Raw genomic sequence first — 23539 nt, 5'->3', positions numbered from 1 at the left:
CCACAGTTGAGTTTTAATTACATGAAAATTCAAACCGAATCATTTACATTCTTTTTAAGTCAAGTCATTCATATAGAATAAATTTCAAATTCTGAAAACATTTACACTGATTCTATACATGAAATTACACACAGAAAACATTCTAAAACTCAATCATGTATAAAAATATTTTAACAGTTAAGAATTTCAAACTAGGCTCAAATCTCCAGCCTAAATTACTCTCAGAATCTAAGACAATTCACCAGAATCCAGGACAAGTCTAGTATTAACAAAATTGAAGACGAACTGAACATAAACCTCAAGATAGCCAAAGAAGCATATACAACAAGAGACAAGAAACCAGTATGTTTAGATTCACAAGGAACAGGAGTAGGATTGATATCAATCCCAAATTGGAGAGCTGAAGGGAAACCAAAGGCTTGGGACCCTGAGGCTCATAAGGCGAAACAGAGTTATGCAGATGCCAAAGGGGGATTCAGATAATCAATACATAATTTACACAACCAATGCCAAATTGTTAATGAAATGATCAATAGGAGTAATGTATGACCCCAGCATAAGCAAAATTGTAATTAATTTTGTCTAAATCAGCAAAAAGAATAATAAACCTGACATAAAACGTATTTTTAAAATTGATAGACAACAAAAATTGTATAATAATTTATTTAATGTAGCAAAACAAATAATAAAGCTTGACTTAAACAAGCTTTTTAAATTACTTCAATTCATACATTAAAATAAATTAACATATTAATTTAAAAAATTTCTAAGTTAATTTAAAAACATTTAAACAATTATTTTATTAGTCAAATACCTTAAAGAATTGTTTATAAAGTAATTGCATTATAATTAAAATATGATGATTAACAATTATTAAAAATCATTTAAACATGAAACGTTTTCTTAAATTCTAATAATTACATAAATTTATTACATAACAAGTTAAATTTAACACTAAGTTATAACAACAAAGCAAACATTATTGGATTATAAGTCGTAAATATAGCAAATTAAAAAAAATATTTTCATTAATAAAAAATTATTGGAAATGGCAACAAGACATTTCTATTATGTTAAAAATTGTAAATTTAAAAGAAGAATTTCCTTTCCCAAAAGCAACAAATCTGAGGAACATTCCATTGCTTATTAAAGTCACCAAATGCATACGAATATTATAAGTTATTGTATATTGGCAAAGGGAGCCAATTGCCACACATTTGTGCAGTTAATGTATCATGGGTCATAATTAATTCAAATTCCTTAGTTACATAATTTAATTGAGTTTTACATTTGGCCATACCACTTAAAATGGGCCTTTATGGGCCATATGAAAGGTGAATTCTCAATTGTACTATCGCTAACCATTGCTTTTAGTTTTGCATATCTGGGCCTATATTCAATAACAATGCACTTTGGCATACAATTACACTTTTTAATTGCAATATTGAACTAGGCCTATTACTGACATTTGGATTTTTACGATTAACATTCGTATAAAAATGCCTAATTTGTCGCATTTATAACTTAAATGTTAAATTTATCAGTTTCCCATCTGGACTTTTCGGCAAATAAAAACCGACGCATATGAAGTTAATTTTCATCAATTCATGGAATTTTTGTTAATTATTCTTGAATTCTGAAAAATTACATAGTTTACAAAATACAGCTTATGGTAGCTTTTAAATTAATTTGAAATCGATATTTCAGTCATATTTGGAAAAGTTTAGACTTAAAAACAACATCCACAAGCTGACATTATTAATCAAATTCTAGAAACAAGTTTGATTCAAATCACAACAGGTATTTAAAGTAAGATATATTACACAGGAATTTGAACAGAACCAAACTGTCAGAATAACAAAACAGTATTGAAAAAATAAAGAAAGAGGATAACTCAATCAGTTCCACAAGTTTGGATCAGCAGAAAGAAAATTCCAGGATCGGCAGATGATTGCAAATAACGCCCAAGAGCTGATAAGGCAGTAAGATCACATGATGGCGAATGAAATCAGCTATAAAAAAAATAAGACTAAATGCAACAGTATTAACAACGAGGTATGAGCAGTAGTAGATTAATGACAAGCAGAAACAGGAAAGACGAATTGGCACAATATTTCATAGGCAAACAGCGAAGTTTCAGAATAACATAAACTTCTTAAGATCATAAAATACTGTCAAATTACAACTAAATTGTTTAAAAATTCAATTATTTAATGAACATAAACAAACAATAAACAGAGTTTAAAATGGTTAAATAATTTATGCATAAAAACCGTCTTATTATCTTAAAAATTATTAGTTCTTTAATACATATAACTTTAATTGAAATTAAATTTTAGTAATACATTGACGCAAACTTTAATCAAAATTGTTAATTTAATTCATTAAATTTCATGAAAAATTAAACAACTTTAAATAAAATTTTCTTTAAAAAGAATTAAAAACAATTGATTATAATAGAAAAGATTATTATAAATTTAACTTCATAACAATGAGTGAAGATTGTTCTATCAAAATGCCAAAAAATTTTATTTAAAGTCTGAACCATAAAATTTAAAACATAAACTTACTTATAATAATGCACGTTTAAAAAAGATTTTTCATATAAGCAGAGTTTTTACATAAAGGATTAAAATTACTAAATTTTGTAAAAAAAAATGGAATAATTGCAACACTAATAAAAAGAATTTTAGATAATGAACCAAAACTTAAATTTACGATATGGTACCAATGTTGTACCATGAAGACACAAAGCCTCTCCCATTTGCTCACTAGCCAATATCATCTAATGTATACGGTATTTTAGTAAAGTGGAATAACATATATTACACATTTGCGCAATAGACAATTAAATTGGAATCACATCAATACCATTCATGCAATGCTACAGTTCTAGTAATTTCCAAGTTGAGCACTTTGCTTCATTGTTTGTCTGGCCAATTATCCAATGTAATTTGTTAACCATAAATGCCATTTGTTGATTTTGGATTTTGGTCTTCACAAAACTGAAGACAAACTCTCACAAGCCTGAGCAGTGATATTACACGTGGAAATTCTGAACAAGAACACAGTAATAGCATACAGAATAATCTTAACAGTGTGATTTTTTAAAAAATAAATATATAGGTAATAAAATATTTTAAACTCAGACCTCAACATTTCCAGCTTAGAGTTTGCATTCTTCAGTCCATCAGAAAGAAAATTCACTCCAGAATCCTGCAGGTCATTGTCACTCAGATCCAGCTCTCCCAGGACAGAGTTTGATGACTGTAGAGCTGAAGATAAACTTTCACAGGACTGAGCCGTGAGATGACACCTATACAGCCTGTGAAGAGAACAAAACAAAAAGCCATATTAATGTTGTCAGCTATGTCGTGTGCGGGGAATGAGGAGTAGGAGTTTATTAATATAATCCACAAAGAACAGGAACAGCAGGGAAACAAACGCAAACGTTTTGGGCACCCTGGAGGCTCATGAAGGGCAGACACAGGAGGGATAGGAGGTATGCCTCCAGGGCGGATCAGGGAGTCAAGGTGGAGCATACATAATTTTCATCTGTGCTCAACACTGCCGCAAATTGTTCATGAATCAAACTGATCCAACTTACTGACTTAATGATCCAGTCAGAGTCAATGTCAAATTGTCAACACACTGAATCTGTTGTACTTAAATGAGACAAGAACCTAGAATAGTATATGACCCTGGACCACAAAACCAGTCATTTTTCAAAATTGAGCTTTATACATCATCTGAAAAAGCTGAATAAATAAGCTTTCCATTGATGTATGGGTTATTCGTATGGGACGATATTTGGCTGAGATACAACTATTTGAACATATGGAATCTGAGGGTGCAAAAAACTCTAAATTTTGAGAAAATCGCCTTTAAAGTTGTCCAAATGAAGCTCTTACTAATGCATATTACTAATCAAAAATTAAGTTTTGATATATTTACAGTAGGAATTTTACAAAATATCTTCATGAAACATAATCTTTACTTAATTTCTTAATGATTTTTGCCATACAAGAAAAAGCAATAATTTTGACCCACACAATGTTTTTTTTTGGCTACAGCTACAGATACCCTAGTGACTTAAGACTTATTTTTTTGGTCCAGGGTCAGGATTTTACTGATGAAGTGAAAATAAAGTATTATAATAATTAAATCCATAAGGAAGGGAGCATGTTTTTAAATGAACATGAAATGTTAAAAGAAGTCATTAAGTAAGTTATGGTATTATTTCATTCTCATAACTGGAACACTGTCTGCATTACAAAATTCCAGGTTTTCCAGGATGGTTGGAAACCCTGACTATTTTCTGATCACATTTTTTAAGTAGCTATTACCTACTTTGTGTTTTTGAAGACAATGCCACTGATACAATCATACTGCAAGTGTTTCATAACTATAGCTAGCAAATAGATCCCCTATTTATCCACATATTTGAATATAGTGATTCAGTGAATGTGAATGCCAAACCTTAGTATGTTCAGTCGACAGTGTGGACTCTTCAGTCCATCATATATCAACTTCACTCCTGAATCTTTCAAGTGATTGCTACTGAGGTCCAGCTCTGTCAGATAGGAGTTTGATGATTGTAGAGCAATAGACAGAGTTTCACAGCATGTTTCATCAAAACCACAGCTGTCAAATCTGCCAAAACAGAATGTTTTCAGGCAATTATGTTCAGTTTTTCTGCAAAAACACTGTACTTTTCGGGGGAAATATTATTCTGACATTTAATTGTTTAGTGATGTAGAACAAAATTTTTTTGAACAACATTGAACAACAGTCAGTGAAATTACTCACAGCGCTCTTCTGCAGCATCGTACAGCTGGAATGAGCTTTGTGTAGTTTGAAGATGATGACGTGAACCTCTTTGGGTTAAACTCATCCAGCACCTTCTCTGACATCATCAGTACGTAGGTCAGCACTGTGCACATTGAAGATGAGAGTTTTCTTCCTGGATGTACATCTGAACTGAGGTAACCCTTCATTTCCTCATATAATGAATAATCTTTGAGCTCAAGTAAGCAGTAGAATAGGTTGACTAAAGCTTCATCTCTGATATTCTTGTTTTGTACTTTTTTAATGTATTTAGTTGTTTGTCTGATGCTCTCTGTGGTGTCTTCAGTGTGTGTGATCAGGCCTTTGAGCAGATTTTGACTGGAATCCAGTGAAATTCCCATCAGAAACCGCAGGAACAGGTCCAGATATCCTCTCTGACTCTGTATTGCTTTATTAGTGGCCCCCTTTGTTAAGTCATGAAATTTGATTATTCTAAAAAAGATTTTAAGCTTTTGTAAGGCTATAGTTTGTAAATCCTCAAAGAAAAACTGAAGCACTTGCCAGTTCTTGTTCAGGTAGCAGACAAACACATGCACTGCAGCGAGGAACTCTTGAACACTCAGATGCACAAAGCAGAAGACCTTTGTCTTATAAAGTCCATCTTCCATCTTAAAGATCTCTGCGACCATTCCTGTGAACTCTGTGTCTTTACTCACATCAATACCAGATTCTCTCAGATCTTCCTCATAGAACACAATGTTTTCCTTCTTCAGTTGTTCAAATGCTAGCTTGGCTATTTTCAAAATCATCTCTTTATTTAACTCTAAGTGCTTAGTACGTTCTTTTTCTTCTTGTTCATCATACTTCTGACTTTTCCTGTTCATTTGTATTATCAGGAAGTGAATGTACATTTCAGTGAGTGTTATGCTGATGTTCTCTGCATTTTTCCCAGTGAGAATATCCTGAAGTACTGTGGCCGTGATCCAGCAGAACACAGGAATGTGGCACATAATGTAGAGACTACGAGACGTCTTAATGTGTGAGATGATTCTGGAGGCCTGAGTCTCATCTTTGATTCTCTTTCTGAAGTACTCCTCCTTCTGCTGGTCAGTGAATCCTCGCACTTCTGTGAACAAACCCACATACCGAGAAGGGATCTCATTGGCTGCTGCTGGTCGTGATGTCACCCAGACAAGAGATGATGGAAGCAGCTTACCTTTGACCAGACTTGTAAACAGCACATCTACAGATGCTCTTTCCTCAACAGTGTCCAATGTTTCACTTTTAAAGTTCAATGGCAGACGACTCTCATCAAGTCCATCAAATATAAATGCTAGCTTACATTCCTTATATAACTTTGATTTCTTTAGATCCTTAAATTCAGGATAAAATTTCAGCAGAAACTCATGGAGATCGATCTCTCTATCTTTAATCACATTGATATCTCTGAATGGAAGCAGAAACACACACTCTATATCCTGATTGGTGTTTCCTTCTGCCCAGTCCAGGATGAACTTGTGCACAGAGACAGTTTTTCCAATGCCAGCAACTCCCTTGGTCAGCACAATCCTCTCCTCATTGTTTTTTCTCAGTTCAGTAAATATATCATTACATTTGATTGGTTTGTTGTGTTTTTTTTTGTTTGTGAAAACACCATCAATCTTCAAAATCTCGTGTTCGTGATTGACATCTTCCATATCTCCCTCTGTGATGAACAGTTCTGTGTAAACAGCCTTGAGATTTGTGTCATTTTCTTTGTTGCCCTCAAAAATATATTTTGCCTTCCTTTTCATGTTGTTTTTGTGAGTTTTCAAGACATTTTTCAGCTCTACAATTAAAAACATATAATTAAGAGACATAGAACAAAAAAACATTAAAAAAAGTGACACTTTTTTTCATATTAACATGATTCATTAGTAGTAACCGATTTAGACAGATTAAATTCATACTACTGAAACAGTCCATCCCTAACAACTTGGGTTTCAGTTTTACCATTTCTGAATGTTTATGTTCTATCCAGATCACTTATTGTATTGATTGAGCAATTTTACTAAAAGCTGATGAAGGGTTGCCACATCATTTAGCCCATCAAACAGCATGTGAGGCTGTATTTACAATGTGTTTTAACTTGCTTAAACCTTTGCATGAGTGGTTGTAATCATGTCTTGATGATACTGAATCAATTTGGTTACAGTGTCAGCTATTGGTTAACAGTTGTATCACATAAGATGTTTAATTAAGGCTATTAAACCATTGTAAACTGGGTATTACTGGGGACACACTGTTCTATTCTAGTGTATGTATCTGTAAAAAATTTGCTGCTGATGTAACTGGCCCTGTATTTGCTGCTTGCAGTTATATTTTCTCTTCTTTCCATTTACAGACAGTGATTGATGTTTACTACAGATCTGTTGTGAATCACCTCCAACAGTGACAGATGTCTTCATATTTCCCTCAGCCTGAGCTGTGAGAGAAAGAGAGAATTACTCACTGGGAAACATTTATCTCTCAAACACATCAGAAGAGCAAAGAGGGGAAAAAAACTTCACACTTGTAAATATTTAATCATGTTACAGTGAATTACCTTGCTTGTTTTTATTCTCCAACTGTTCAGCCAGATCATTTTGGTTCATCTTTCTCAGGATGTCCAACATGACCTTCACAGCTTCTTCTGGTCCAAAACACACCACCATCTTATCTACTGTGTCAAATATATCTGCCTTCTCCATTTCAGACTTTGATATATGGTTATGAGATGTATTCATTAAGCGCCAGTGAAACTCCTTCAGTTCAGCTTCTACCAGTTCCTTTAGTGAGCCCACGAGCAGCTCTTTAACAGTCGCCATCGTCCTTCACCGACTCACAGCTGCAGGTCAAAAAAACACAGTATTCACAGTATTCAGTAGTCAAGTCAAAGCAGTAACTAAATCAGGATACTATCATCTCAAAAACATTGCAAGAATTAGATTTTTGTTTCCAGTCAAGACTTGGAGAAACTTGTTCATGACTTTATTACCAGCAGGGTGGATTATTGTAATGGTCTCCTCACTGGCCTTCCCAAGAAGACCATGCAGACTCATCCAGAATGCTGCTGCCAGGATTCTGACTAGACAGACCACTCAGACCATTAAGATCGAGTACCAAGGGTTCACACAAAACAAGGGGAATCCGCTTTTAGCTATTATGCTGCCCACAGTTGGAATCAGCCTCCAGAAGAGATCAAATGTGCGAAAACATCAGATACATTTAAATCTAGACTTAAAACTCATCTGTTTAGCTGTGCATTTACTGAATGAGCATTGTGCTACGTCCGAACTGATTGCACTATATATAATCCTTTTCTATTTTTAACTGTCTTAAATTTATTTTAAATCAATTTTTACATTTTACATTTAAAAATGTTTGTGTGCCTCCTTTTTTGTGATTATAGTTTTTATTATTTTTATGATTATTATACTTACTTTTTGTAAAGCACTTTGAATTACCTTTGTGTATGAAATGTGCTATATAAATAAACTTACCTTGCCTTTTGTCTGAAGTAAATCATGTTACCACAAAAAAACAGGGTTGAAAGTTTATAGTTCAGATATAAACATTGATGTCTATGGTAGAGATTAAAATAGAGCAAGTCATCTTTTGAAAGTAACTGGCATTTTAAGGGGTCATTGGATGCCCATTTTCCAAAAGTTGATATGATTCTTTAGGGTCTTAATCAAAAGTCTATAATATACTTTGGTTCAAAATTCTCAATGGTTGTGTAAAACAACACCCTTTTTACCTTGCCAAAATCAGCTCTGCAAAAATCATCTCATTCTGGTCAAGGCTGCTTTAAATGCAAATGAGCTCTGCTCAACCCGCCCCTCTCTTCTCTCTGTGGAGTGAGGAGCCTGTTTACTTTAGCCACATTTAGCCGTGTTTAGCCGCTAAACTTGCTAACTAGCACATTATTAGGAAAGGTGACACAAACATTCATTAAAAAAACCTTACACTCACTTCTGCTGTAAGTGAAGCAGGATTACGAATGATTCGCGCGAACATAGATGTATATATGTAGATCGGGAGGTGTATTCCCTTCACAAACAAACATAATCTACTGCATCTTCAGCGGCTCAGACGTCGGGACTAAATGACGACCACTATGTTCATTATTACATACAGCAACACAACACCTCAATCGCTCAATCTGAGATATTCTTGTCTAACTTACATCCCTGCTCCGGCATCAAAACAAAGAGGGCAGACTGTTACAGCTGATCTAAGGCATCTGAGAATGGCTCAATTTGAAAAAAGGTGTATTATTTTTACAGATAAATTAAAAACCACCGCATGGATTTTTATCATGATAGGGTAAATTTGTGCATACACTGACAACACACATTAATGTTCAAACAAGATGTAAAAGTGAATTTAGCATTCGATGACCCCTTTAAATAAAGTTTGTCAATTGCATTGTTTCACCACTAGGTGGCAACAAGTCACTGAAAAATGAATTCATTTCCTGTGTGACTCACATTCTCCAGTTTTGTTACTGGTGTATCTGAAGCATGAGCTGTAAAGGCTCCACCCTCTTCACAAAAACTATTTAAAGACATATTGTTTGTTTTTTTAATTGCGTCCCATCTCTGGGGCTTCATTTATAAAAAGTTGCATATAAATCATCCTAAATTTGTTCTAAGATAATTTCTCAAAATTGTGTAAGTGCGATTCAGAGAAAATGAACGCACGGACAAAAACACATGCGTACACCTCTTCCAGATCTACTAACTATCTTAAAATTGTGCGCAGCTGACTGGTGTCAGATCTCTGCTTTGTAAAACCCCCCTAATTAATATCATTATCATATAAAAGAGCATCAGTCAACGTACACATGAGAGAAAAGCAAAACTGTAAACAGTTTTGTGTTTTTTGTGAACACTCACAATAAAATAAAATACTGTGCACTAATTTGTAGCGTTAAGAAAAACAGGATGCCTTTTAACAGTGTTATTATTTTTTTTTTAATTTATGCAGCGAATCACAAAAACAAACCAAAACTTAGCATAGCTTGCTTTTTTCAGTTCCATGATCACACAAAAGCACAAGGCAAACATATGGCAACGTTGCACATATCAAAGCATGCAAAAACAACAACACCAACAACAAACAAAAAAATGAAAATAAGTATATGCATGATGGTTTCTTTTGAATTATTTTTGACTTATGAAAATAAAACTGTACTAAGATAATTAACAGATTAATAATGTAAATCTGTTCATCAGAAAAAGTTGGGTTTTGAAAATAAAAATATCATGAGGTTCTAAATGAAGGGCTTTGTTTATTATTTTTGTCTATTATAAAGTCAACCCAAAATTAAAAAAAAAAAAAAAAACGGGCAATAGAAAAAAAAAGTTCAATATTTTCAACAGATGTTACAAAAGGTACCTGCTAACAGCTACATTTACAGGATAGTATCTGTGAATATTTTTGTAAAGTACTTTTACTTTATTAGAAATTCCATATTTATATGGAAACATCCAAATGCTGTGCTAAGATATACAATGAGGTTTAAGCCATTTTGATTTACATGGAGGACTGGATCCAACATTACAGCATAGCTTATTTGTCAAGTAAAAATGAAATGAAATAAATATAAATAAGCTTACATATTTCATGTAAGCTTATTTATGTAATTATATGCCATTTTATTTTGTTTCTCCATTTACAAAAGTGCAGCAGATGCATGGTGACATGTCAAAACTTATGTTCTGTTTATGATTTTATGATTATTTAAAAAAAAAATCGAATTTAGTTTCTATTTAATATTGTAATCTTGCCTGTTAACAGTTTTCCAGTGTATGATATCTGTCAGAAAAAAAATGACCCGAAATGCACATGTTCCCGTGGCTTTCAACATACGCAGTTTGAGATCAAATTTGTGTGTACACACGCTTTATAAAATGAGCCAGGTCTCTGTTAACATCCTCTTTACAGATTTCACAATATTCCCACGCAAATGACATTTTACTGCAATGCAATTTGTGTGCAAGTTTGGAACAGAGATGACTGAAATAAAACCAGAAAAGTCTGAGTGTCTATTTACACTAAGTGCAAATAGCCTGCCTTGTTGGCAGAGGCTATTTACACTAACTTCGTCCACCACTGTGTTGTTGAGCTAAACAACATATAATGCAATGGACAATTTCATGAATAATTCAAGTTAATACATTATAACATGTATAATATTTGAACATTTGAACATAAACTTGTGTGTATTTGAAAGTTTAAGCACAATAAGACATTAAAGAGAACTTAGTTTGGTACTCACATGTGTGCTTAAGATGTGCACCCTCAAAAAAACATATCAGAAGTTTAAACGAATGTGGGTTTAAAACACATGATTTCAACGTGATTGACATGATAATAAAAACTAAACAAAGTATTTGATGTTTGAGCTGTGAAGGCACAGACCTATTCTGCAAAAGGGGGCGGGAGCATCAGCTTATTTGCATTTAAAGAGACATGCACGAAAACTGTGTTTCTGCTTTACTCAAAATAAGCAATTTCAAAATGCTGTAATAAATTGTTGTGGGGATTGTTGAGCTGAAACTTCACAGATATATTCTGGGGACACCTGAGACTTATATTACATCTTGTATAAAGGGACATAATAAGTCTCCTTTAAGAAACAGAGAAACAGAGCCTTTTCTCTGTTGTGACACACTGGACTAAATGGTCCTCTGCTTATACTGTTTGTTCCAAAAATGGAGGTGGAAATACCGAAGTATCGGCCACACACAGTCTGACTGACAACAGCTTTATAATGGAACTGTATAGGGTTGAAATTCAACCAAAACATTTGTACTTCTGTTACAATGCCCTCTTTCTTACCAAAAGAGTCATTTCCAGAAGGTGCAGTTGGTAATCAATCATCTGATTGGTCAGTTTGAATCTCAGATTTGGGGTTAAGTCACACAGTCAAACATGGGGATAAAAGAAAATCGAAACTCTTGCTCTTGTCTATTCGTTTCTTTGGCTCTTCGCTTGGGACTTTTCTCTTTCTCTCTACATGAGCCATTAGTAAGACTCAAGTCTTAAATGTCATCTCTCTTTCTTTCTTTTTCTTTGTAAAGCTAAACATTATTTCTATTTCTCTGTTCCATTCTCGTTCAGGTAACTTTCTACATATGTGCTGGATTTAACATTTAACTGTATGTTTTAATTAAACACTTGACTTGTTGCAAAAGAAAGCAGAAGCGAATGAGATCAGCGGCCTATACTTTGTATTTATTTATTTGGATCTTATTCTGTTATTGTTTTATTATTTGGTGCACCCATGTCTCTGGGCATTGTCTTGTACAATAATAACTGTGTTTCTTCTGGTTAGGTAAAAGCCTGTAGCTTACATAAAGTCACTACTCTACCATACATAAAGAACATAACAAGTTGATATTTTCTCCTTACATTAATTAAGATAGGCAATGCATGAGTAACATATATGACTGAAATACATTACATTTCACATTACTTACATTGTAAAGCACAACCTATAGGATAACAACATAAGGCTACTTTAAAATCATCATTATATCAATTATATACAAGTTTGAAAATATGATTACAGAACATTAGAGTGAAACATGTTAGAATCTTATAATCCCTATTTCTTGAGTGTTTCATGATTAAGTTAGTATTTTATGCTTACTTACATTAATAAGGAAGTGCCTTGATGCTCCGCACCAGAAGACTTGCTTTGATTAAAATGTCCGGCTACTGTACAAGTTCTCAAAGTGTCCTTGGTTTCTCATTATGTACATGTAAATTCCAACATCCGCAAATCATAAAAATTGTTTGATGTCAAGAGGAAACACTGCATGTAAAACAATCTGCTTTCACTTCCGTTTTGTCAGCAAGGTTGCAAAATCTGCCTAAAAAAACACATCATGATCAGCATAGTTTTTACAAAGAAAAGCTCTGTAATTGTTATAGATAAATGGCTGTATAAAATATGAAATACTGTGAATGAATAAATAGTGTCAGAGAGATGCAGATCTGAGCTGCACAAACTCTCAGGATGCACAAGGAAATATTTCATATTGGCTGAAAGTGTCATAGTCTTTTAAACTGACCAGTTTAATTGTTTTGACAAATAACATTTCACATTAAAATCATTATAGACAGCATCTATTCCAGCAATAGTCCAGACACCAAATAATCATTCATTTTATTTCAAATTACGTATCATCACTTCTGTCATTAGAAAGTTTTGCCTGTTTTCATAACTGACACTTTTAAACAGCTAATGAGCAGCTCCATGCACTCACAAAATGAGAAACATTTGCTTAAGGAGAGACACCATGAGGAGATGGAGGAATAATCAGAATCTCCAAACTTTGATGAAATGTGTGAAAACATGCCATCAAGTCCATCCTTCTTAGTATAGAAGTGAGGTTGAGCAGCTGGATGTCTGGTGCAGTCACAACAACCTGGAGCTGAACACGATCAAAACAGTGGAGATGATAGTGGACCAATTTATATGTCTGCACTGTGTACTTTATGCATTGGAAGCTCCTGACAACAAGACAAATTCCTTGTGTTTCTAAACACATTTGACAATAAAGCTCTTTCTGATTCTGTTACAAAAATAAAACAGACAACAATGAGCATCCCTATTTATCACTGAAATTACTACATATTTCATGATACACAAAGTAAAAATATTGATGCGGAATAAAGAAACTGTAAATCTGGACACGGTTTTCAGTCTTGGAGTAATTAGGTTGCAGTATTACTGCAGTTTATTTACTGCTTGTCTATAACTTCTCTGAGTGTGTGTCTGACACTGACATCTAGTGGATGTTTTATTATCTGTGACATGACAGACTTGCAGACAAACCTGGTTCCCCTTCAGGAACTTGAGCTGCGTCGGAATGCTCTGAAACATGTGTGTAATCAGTCCAATAGAGAAGCATGCAAGGGCATTCCCCGTGGCTCAGGTCTCACTTCTGCTGAGGCAGAAGGGCAGCTGTGGTCGTGGGGATCGCACATAGATCTAGTGGATGGGTTAGAGATGGCGCCTTTTTCTCTGCCTTCTCTCCCTAGATCTAGTGCTCTCTACTGGGGCTTTGAAGCCCACCCTGTGGTTTCTTCACCCTTTGGGTGAGAGCTTGCGGTGAAGCAGGCAGAGTCAGCTCTCGAGAAAGCTGACTGCCCGCACTTTTGCTGCATATGCTTTGCTCCTGGAGGGCTCTCTTCGAGGAAGGAGCCCATGCGAGCATTTCCCACAGCTCTTGACTATGTGCCGATTCTGAACGCGTCTCTCACTGACAAATGAGTATAACATTATTTTAAAGGCTTGTGCATTCAGCTGTTTGAGAAATGGAGATTTGTACTCTTGTACCGATCTCATTCAGCACAAATCCAAATATTCCATAATATTTCCATATTTGGGATGTATCCAAATGCTAAACTATTATTTAGTATGTAACTTACAGGCTTTGTACTTCAGTCGCATTCAACATTGAAACAATGAGGCGGGCACATTTGGTTCACTGTATTTTATTTTGAATATTATAATTTGGTATAATATTTAGTATTTTCACATCTAGGTGGAAAAAAAAATTGTAATTTGTACTACTGTCTGTTCAAAATAAATGAAAAGAAACTTAGCATAGCAAGCATAGTAGATTTGTTGTTTTTTTCCTGTTGTAACGAAACCGTATCGAACCGTGACCCCCAAACCGAGGTACGTACCGAACCATGACATCTGTGTACTATTACACCCCTAGTACTAAGACAATTGAAAATATGCTGAAATGTTTGAAAAAAGTGCAATTTTTACGATCTGTTGTGATATTAGTAATAAGAGTTTTTAAAATGTTATAGTTTTTTGCAAAAAAAAAAAACAAACTGTAAATGTAAGAGATTATTGGATTCAATCTTTTTGTCAACTTGTTTTCTTTCATTTAGGACTGGTTTTGCGTTTCTATTTGCATTTGATTAATTGTAGGTCTCATTTATCTGAAAGTAGGCAATTATTCTTTGAGTGAAAAAAGCCTTTTTTATGAATAATTTTCACAATATGAGATAAAAATTATGAAAATTTGCACAAAATTTGGAAGTTCGCTTTTTAATGCCTTTTTTTTTTGTTTTTTTTTTGCAAAATTGCACAAAGTCACACATGTCAAGAATGGCCAGCCACTGAAAGTGAATGGGGAAGATGCATGTTGTGCTTGCAAACATAAAGGCCTTGGACCTGTGCGTGTGTGGATGCATGTATACTCACGCTATCACACCCACCCACCCATCCATGCATACAAACTATTTTGAGTATTACACCTATTTCATCCTGCATGCAATATACTTTTATGAAAACTCTCTCTCTGACACACATACACACACTCAAACTGCCTTGTCTTTAGTCTGCATTGACTTCAAAATAATCTTTTCTTTCATCACATATCCTAGATAAAACATTATGACAATATGTTCTCAAACCCATTCTCGTCAATCTGCATATAAATAACACAACTTTACACTTTCCAACTGCATGTGATGCATACGCCAAAGTCCAATTTTGCATGTATATTATACGGCAATCCTTCCCATTAACTTCTGTGGAGAGTAGATGCACACAAATACCTCGCAACATCTTCTAGGGCATCTTCTACATCACCAGCGAGGCTCAGTTTGCCCATGTAACAGCGTAAACCTAACCCCAGGCAAGGAGAATCCACTCTGCATTATGTTGATGTCACTCAAAGTACTTCAGACCTCTCGCTGCTTGGCACTGTCTTTATTTTCTGCATTAATAGGAAGTAAGTTGAAAACACGAATTCTGTGACTCTCTCCATTAAACAACACCATTTAATGCCTCGATGATCCACGAGACAATCTTCTCTCTGCTCAGAAGAAAGTGAACTGAGTAAGCGATGTCATAAAGGAACAATTGCGTTAATCTGCTTAAACAAAAGACAAAATGAATAACCATAACATGAAATTAATCACAAAGACTGCTTACAAAAGCAAAAACAAACCTGCATAAATGGGAAATAAGTTGAAAGCATGTTACTATTGCATTAGAGCATGTAGCTAGATCAGGAATTCACCAATAGAAATTTGGACCCTTTTACCATGGGAAAGATTTCCCCAAAACTGATTTTGACAACTATACGTCTAATGATACCAACTACGCCACTCTGTGGGCAATTCTACCGGCGAAAATATCACCAGTGCACAAAGGTTCAGAAACAGCTGAGTCAGGACATGAGATACTGATGAAATACACAATAAACTTTATTAAACATCACTAAATAACTTGCCAATACAAATAACACAATACACGCACAGTTCTGCTTCCACTCCAGGGCTGGGGGCCTAGTTCTCCTAATCTCTGAAAGACAAAACACAACAAAACACACGTGCACTCACACTCCACTGCTCCACATATAGTGAACACTGCACACAGAAGGATACCGCCACCAGCAGAGAAGAAGGACTCGTCCCTCACACTACGACTGGTCACCCCAGCTCCTGGAGAGAAAGCAAATTACACTTTAAACACCACAACGGGATTTCACACACTCACACACACACACCTTATACTGTAGAACAAATCAACCACTTAAATCACAATGAAAATGAGAAAAACAACCGAACAAACAAACAAACAGCCCACCAATTACAGTTACAACTGGCCACAACACCACAAAAGTACAATTGCAAAGGCAATAAACAAATAGATATGCACAAAAAAACAAACAAACCCAAGTCAAGTCAAGCAGTTAAACTTTTAAAACACAGAACCTCAGAGTACGGTGGGAACTGTGGAGTGCTTGTCCCAAATTCTTAAGGAGAGTAAGTGATGTACAGCAGCCACTTGAGTCCTTTCGTTTACAGCGAGTCAGGCCACCGCCCAGCTGACTCTTCAGGTGTCTAAACGCTGAGACAAACCCACTGATATAAAATGAAGCACACACAGTCCGACAGCATGCAACAATGGCTTGTCAATACAACTTCGACAGTCCAACCAATTGAAATGTGCAGCGCCCGGTGACGGAAACAGTCACCGGGCGGTTACACAGTAGCCAGCGATCCAACGCAAGTATGTAAATGTACAGCTGCACCGAAGGCACGATGAAACAAAAAGCCCACTGCAACGGCTCGTGCCCCTTAACTATAAAACAAATAGAGACACCTAAAATAAGTAATCTTATCATAAACTTTTAAAACAATCATTTACAGCAGTACCTCTTTTTTTATTAGCCTACTTGTGTTAGTTGTTATTGTGTTACTGTGATGTAACTTTTACTAGTTATACTTTTTTCAAACTATAATTCCTGATTACATGTATAATAAAGTGAAAAATTGTGAAGTATGTTTCATTTCATTGCATCTAAAAATGTCACGATACCAGGATGATTTGAAATGTTCTATAAAACGGAAAATGATGCGATAAAAAAGTGAGTGTTTACACTGAATGACAGAGGCTAAATAAATAAATAAATAAATAAATATATATATATATATATATATATTTTTTTTTTTTCCTTTTTTACAGATGCTTGATATTAACATGTTCACAGATGTTTTTTGTTTTGTTTTCACAAGATGATTTTCACATCATTTTGTAGGAAAAAAACTGGAAGTAAGGAATCCTGAAATAATCAGTCCATTATATGCAGAAAAATGCTTGTTTTCCTGAAAAAACATAATTTCTTTATGACTGAAGAAAGAAAGACATCAACATCTTGGATGACAAGGGGGTGAGGACATTATCTGTCAATTTTTGTTCTAGAAGTGGACTTCTCCTTTAAGTCACTTTACTTGTCAAGTAAATGCATATTGATTCAATAATGTTTATAGTAAGTAAAACATTTTTGCAGTGTATATAAATCCTACAAAATTAGGTAAGCACATGTATCATGTGATTCCAAACAAGTAGGCAAAATGTTATGGAGATACAAAAGTTTTTTTTAAAAGGACTATATTCCAATTGCAAATTCCCTGAAATTACCATTATAACTACTAGATGGCAGTAGCAGGTAAGTAAGTAAATATGTTTGAAAACAATGTTTTGCTAAATTTGTTAGGACGCCAGTCTAAGGTCAGGAAGGTTATGTAAATAAAGGGTACTGGGCATGCTTTCACCATTTCTGTTTTGTTTTTTTTTATTTTAGATCTGAATCTCTTTCCTCAGTGACAGCATAAGAAAGGTTCCTCTTCACTGTGAACTCTCAATGTTAATCTCAAGGTTTGCTTTGTCTAAGCCAGATTTTCCACAGTAATGGCACTTGAAAGGCTTCTCTATTATTACATGATTCTCACACTGAAACCATATAAATCTGTTCTCTCGAGTGAATCCTTGTGTGGTTATTAAGGGATATTTTGCATCTGAAACTATTTCCACACTGTTGGCAGGTGAATGGCTTATCTCCATTGTGAACACTCATGTGGACTTTTAGGTTTCCTTGTTGAGAGAAACTCTTTCCACACTGAGAGCATATGAATGGTTTTTCTCCACTGTGAATTCTCATGTGGACGTCCAGGTTTCCCTTTTTAGTGAAACTTTTTCCACATTGTTGGCAGTTGAATTGGGTATCTCTAGTGTGAATACTCATGTGGACTTTGAGGATTCCTTGTTGACAGAAACTCTTTCCACACTGTTGGCAGGTATAAGGTTTCTCTCCGGTATGGATTCTCATGTGGTGTTTAAGGTTTCCTTTTCGGAAAAAACGATTTCCACAGAGATTGCAGGTGTGAGGCTTCTCTCCGGTGTGAATTCTCATGTGCCTGTTAAGGGTTCCTTTTTGAGTGAAACTTAGTCCACATTGAGGGCAGGTGTAAGGTTTCTCTCCTGTGTGAATTCTCATGTGAATATTAAGGGTTCCTTTTTTAATGTAACTTTTTCCACACTGTTGGCAGGTGTAAGGCTTCTCTCCAGTATGAATTCTCAAATGGATTTCAAAGCTTTCCTTTTTAGTGAAACTCTTTCCACATTGTTGGCATGTGTAAGGCTTTTCTCCAGTATGACTTCTCATATGGACTTTAAGGTTTCCTTTTTGAGTGAAACTCTTACCACACTGTTGGCAGATGAAATGACTTCCAGGTCCTGTCTTTTGAGCTGTCATTTGTAAAGTCTGTGTAGTTTGTGAGCAACTAAACAAGTTTTCTTCAGTGAAATCATGTTTCTTATACTGATCTTTGTCTTCTGTTTCATTTAATTCTTCACTTTCTTCTTTCAGCAGCATCAGGTCTAGTGCAGAAAGAGGCCAATACAAGATAAACTCATATTAATGGCACAAAGCAACATACATCAATACATTTCAAAACCAGCAACATGTTTGTTTGATACTACCCACTATCTTTAGTACTTCATGAGTTATAGGCACGCAAACTTTGGAAAAATAATATTTATGGCACTCAGACTGGTATATTCAATGCAGTTGTCTTGTCAGAAAGAAACAATGTATCTCTAGTTTCAACAATATTTGTTCTTCAGACATTCCTCTTTAAAAGAAAGCAAGTATAATTTTTTTTCAAATGACCCACATTTGGTTTTTAACCACTGAAAATGTGTACATTTTAATGATTTTCCCCCAGAGCTATATTAAAATTCCATTATCTCTGGAACTGAACCATACAGGGCCTTAAAAATAAAGATGCCAAACGAAAAGTTCGTTAAGACCCAATATCTAAAAGGGCATTAAAATATCTTTAAAACATCTTGAGTTGCAGGCTTGCAAACTTTGGAGAAAAACTTGAAAAGTGCTGTTTTCCCATTTTTTAATGGTCACCATTGGCACATAATGCAACAGAGATTTCTAAAGTCAACAGATTTTACTAATATAACTAAAAATCTCTCTGTAAAAATAAGATAAAGATGCTGCCATCTTTCATTTTTACGTCATTTTTTTCATTTTTAAGTAATTTTTACCCCCCTGTAACTTGACTCTGAAACTAAGGTGAAAATTGCCATTTTGACCTCCCTCTACAACATAGTCTATTATTTAGTAAATATTCATCTATGACATTTAATATTTTGGCTTTCAACATTAAGCAAAATTTAAAAAATTGAGCCGGGGACCTCTGGTTGAGTTGACACTGAATGACCCCATTGCAAACTAATGAGCAGTTTCCTCTTAGCCGTGTTACCTATATTACCTAAAGCCTACATACTGCATGATGTTAGCAATCCTATAAGATTATTGCTGATCACACTGTGCGACATGGATCTAAAAAACATGTAAACTGTACAAGGATGACACCTATTGACTCGTAGGCTACAACGCACGTTACTATAGAAAAATATAAGGTCATCAGCATGCACTAGTGGTAAACAAACACGAGCATAACAAATAACACTTTGGCAGTTGTACTTTTTATGTGTGCTGACAAAAAGTTGAAAGAGTTAGGAATAAGCGCTTTCAGCGATTTCATATCACATTTTTATTGGCTGATCAGTAAACTTGGGTCGTGGCTGAGTTTCTGACACTGTCAGAAAATGATCGTAGGGTATCTTTGCTCACACGTCCGTAATAATGTCCGTCTTTGAACTTCTCGCACTGTACGACATAGGACCACAGATTAGGATGCCAATGATGATGCCAATCTTTCAACTGGTCGTCAATTGAAAATATGTGTCAGGAGCATTCACTCAGTATCATTTTCTCATTTTTGACCGAGATGGCTTTTAGCTGGTTTTGCATCTGAACTCTTCAAATACTGAAGTGAGTCGGATGGGAGATGAAGCCCTCAGCCAAAACTATTTGTTCTGGAACAAAATGATGGATTAACAAGACCAATAACTCCTGTTAGATTTACCCAAAACAAATTATATCTCATATTTAACCACTATAGAGACATTAGAGCCAGTGGCAAATTCCAGAAGATCTGGCTGAAAACACTGAAGCAATTTTCAAATAGACATTATGTTTATTATATGTGACCATGGACCGCAAAACCAGTCATAAGGGTCAATATTTCCAAATTGAGATTTATACACCATCTGAAAGCTGACTAAATAAGTTTTCCACAGATATATACTGTTCGCTATGATATAACAATATTTGGCTGAGATACAACTATTTGAATATCAGGAATCTGAGGGTGCAAAAAATGTAAAATATTGAGAAAATCACCTTTAAAGTTGTCCAAATAAAGTTCTTAACATTGCATATTACTAATCAAAAATTAAATTTTGATATATTTACAGTAGGAATTCCACAAAATATCTTCATGGAACATGATCTTTATGTAATAACCTAATGATTTTTGGCATAAAACAAAAAACTATAATTTTGACCCATACAATGTATGTTTGGCTATTGCTACAAATATACCCCGGCGACTTAAGACTGGTTTTGTGGTCCAGGGTCACATATTAACAAACCACATATTTAAAGTCTAAACAAGTTCATTCTCGCCTGAAAACCTCTTAGAATTACAAACACTGGACTAATTGTGGGCACTTAGGGTTGATGTTGATGTGGGTCCCATGAGCAAACCACTGCTTCATAAATATCATTCATTTCTACCAAACTTTATATTATAATAAGATTCAAACGAGTGAGTTCAGCTTTGAGAATGAAAACCAACCTATTTGTTCCTCAGTATCTTCATGTTTGAATCTGAATGTTTCTTCCAGCTTCATGTCTTCACTCTCCTCTTTAATAAACACCATCTTTATAACAGCGAGTCACGTGGATCTCAGCTGCTTCAGAAGGAGTTTTTCTGTGTGTTTGGTCACTTAGTCCTGTTTGAGATGAGATGAGAATAATCAACAGAAAGAAAAATAAATGCAAACTAAATGTCTGGGTGCATCCCAATCAGCTTCCTACTTCAGTAGTCAGTGCACTGGTAAGGGAGTCTGTCAGAGGGACCTTACATGACCTGATAGAACAAAAAAAAACAATCAAAACTCTTAATAATAAAGGTACACATTATATAGAAGGTTGATATTTGTATTAAGATTTACTCATTTGTAGGTTATGTTTAATAAATTTCACTTATTTGAAAACGTTTGCATTTGATTTGTAAACGTTATTATGGCATTTACACTGTTTTGATCAGCAGGTGTCGTCAACGTGGGGTGATTCGCGCCCTTCGAATCACCGAATCATTTTGCGAATCAATTGATTCAATTGACTCGGAAAAGTTTCGAAAAGCTCCGTTTATCTCGTTATTGCTTGCCAGTGACTGAATTCGTGTTTATGATTAATTGATTCATGATATATTAGGTGCACCTTTTGTATTACTTTGCGCTTGTATGTCTTTGCGTTTTACTCTCAGAGAATAACATTCATTAAAGATCATTTTACAGTTTAATTTACAATTTTCTAAACGACACACCTTTCATCAGCCGAATCACAGACGGAGGAGCGCGGCGCAGCCTCATGACGTCACATCGCCAGACCAGAAAAAGTATTGTTTGCTAAAATAATAGTTATACATTAGAAAACAAATATAGTAAGAATAATCATAAGAAGAAGCATTGAAGATATGAATTGTAGAGCTGTCAAAAGCCCAAAAACACTATGCAGTTAAGTTTCATATCTAGTAATGTAAACAAGTGTGAAGTGCTTTCAATTCATGATGAACTACAGTGTTTTTGATCGTTTTAATCGAACATAAACTCAGTATATAGCCTTCAAATTACACAACTAGAAAGAACTTCTGAATGTCACAAACTAATATGGAAATTGTGCAAACAAATTAAATTTGTGGTTCCAGAGAGATTTAACCATATATAAATTAATTAACTGATATTAAGTCTTTGTGTCAATGTATTCACCTTATTCCATCTCAGTTTCTCCCTAGAATATGAAAACAGTAAATCAAATTTCAGCTTTTATTAAAGGTCCATTACTATCGATCTTTCATCTTCATCTGTAAGTCATCTTTCATTTCATATATAATTGTTAATAAATTTGTCAAGTAGGTTTTCTTTATGTAAGTATTTTGGAGAATGCAAAGTTATTATATAAATTAGATTAATTCTTGCAAAATTGTTCATACATAAAGCCAAATGTATACCTCTTTATTTATATCTGACCTCTTAAAAAACGTAAATCAAGAAGATAAACAATAGTTAATTAATATTTGTTTAAAATAAAAAAACAATTACTGAGGTTATTGGAACCTGTTTATTAAATGTATTAGTATTATTTTATGTTGTTTGACAACAATAAAACAATAGTTTATGTAAACGCATCAGAGTCTGGAGATTGTTTTTTTCTTTCATTCTGTACTTTGTTGTTCTCTAGCCAAGCCACTCAGTATTGTTTTGATTCTCCATACCAAGTATCATTTTAATACAACAAAATCACAAAAACTGGGACAAAATCTAAATTATTTAAAATTTCAAAATATTCAAAATTATTTAAAATTATTTATTATTTGGCCTTCTGAAATCTGTATACAACTACAGTGATTCACTGCTTTAGTCAGTAAAGATTCACTCAGTCTCTCAGTCAATCTTCACTTTTTTTTTTCCTTTTTTAAACACTCTGTGGTCCTAATAAATATTTCAATAATCACATGTTGACATAAATGACAACCTATGTTTATTAATTGTGACAATAACATTATAGCTTTTGCTATGGAACTACAAATGTGAAAAAGTGGTTGTTATTGGTAGTTACTTTAAACACACACTCAGACAATATTTAAACGTTTTTTTTCCCCAAGTACATTTTAATGCATTTTCAGTGAGAACAGGACTTTTATTTTGATGTGATGATATGACGTCATACGGCTACGCATCTGTCGTTCCTGC

At 34.4% G+C, this 23539-nt stretch overlaps 2 protein-coding genes across 3 annotated transcripts in view; both read right to left on the bottom strand.

Annotated features, from left to right (window-relative positions):
- LOC127164261 (NACHT, LRR and PYD domains-containing protein 12-like) overlaps window positions 1–23539 on the bottom strand; it is a 78488-nt gene that overhangs the window by 36476 nt on the left and 18473 nt on the right.
- On the bottom strand, window positions 17334–22188 carry LOC127164222 (gastrula zinc finger protein XlCGF8.2DB-like). 2 transcript variants are annotated; one of them, XM_051108027.1, is made up of 4 exons: window positions 21821–22188; window positions 21603–21654; window positions 21361–21517; window positions 17334–19018 (listed from the first exon to the last, which is right to left on the bottom strand). In XM_051108027.1, the coding sequence occupies exons 3-4, from the start codon at window positions 21443–21445 to the stop codon at window positions 18087–18089; spliced, it is 1017 nt and encodes a 338-aa protein (XP_050963984.1). In that variant the 5' UTR covers window positions 21446–21517; window positions 21603–21654; window positions 21821–22188; the 3' UTR covers window positions 17334–18086. The 2 variants fall into 2 exon arrangements, with proteins under 2 accessions (XP_050963984.1, XP_050963985.1); XM_051108028.1 differs by having other exon boundaries at window positions 22114–22165.

The sequence above is a fragment of the Labeo rohita genome, chromosome 4 (genome assembly GCF_022985175.1).
Source record: "Labeo rohita strain BAU-BD-2019 chromosome 4, IGBB_LRoh.1.0, whole genome shotgun sequence".
Taxonomy (NCBI): domain Eukaryota; kingdom Metazoa; phylum Chordata; class Actinopteri; order Cypriniformes; family Cyprinidae; genus Labeo; species Labeo rohita.
Note: the sequence above shows the minus strand (reverse complement) of the source record. Positions and strands in the feature narration are given on the sequence as shown.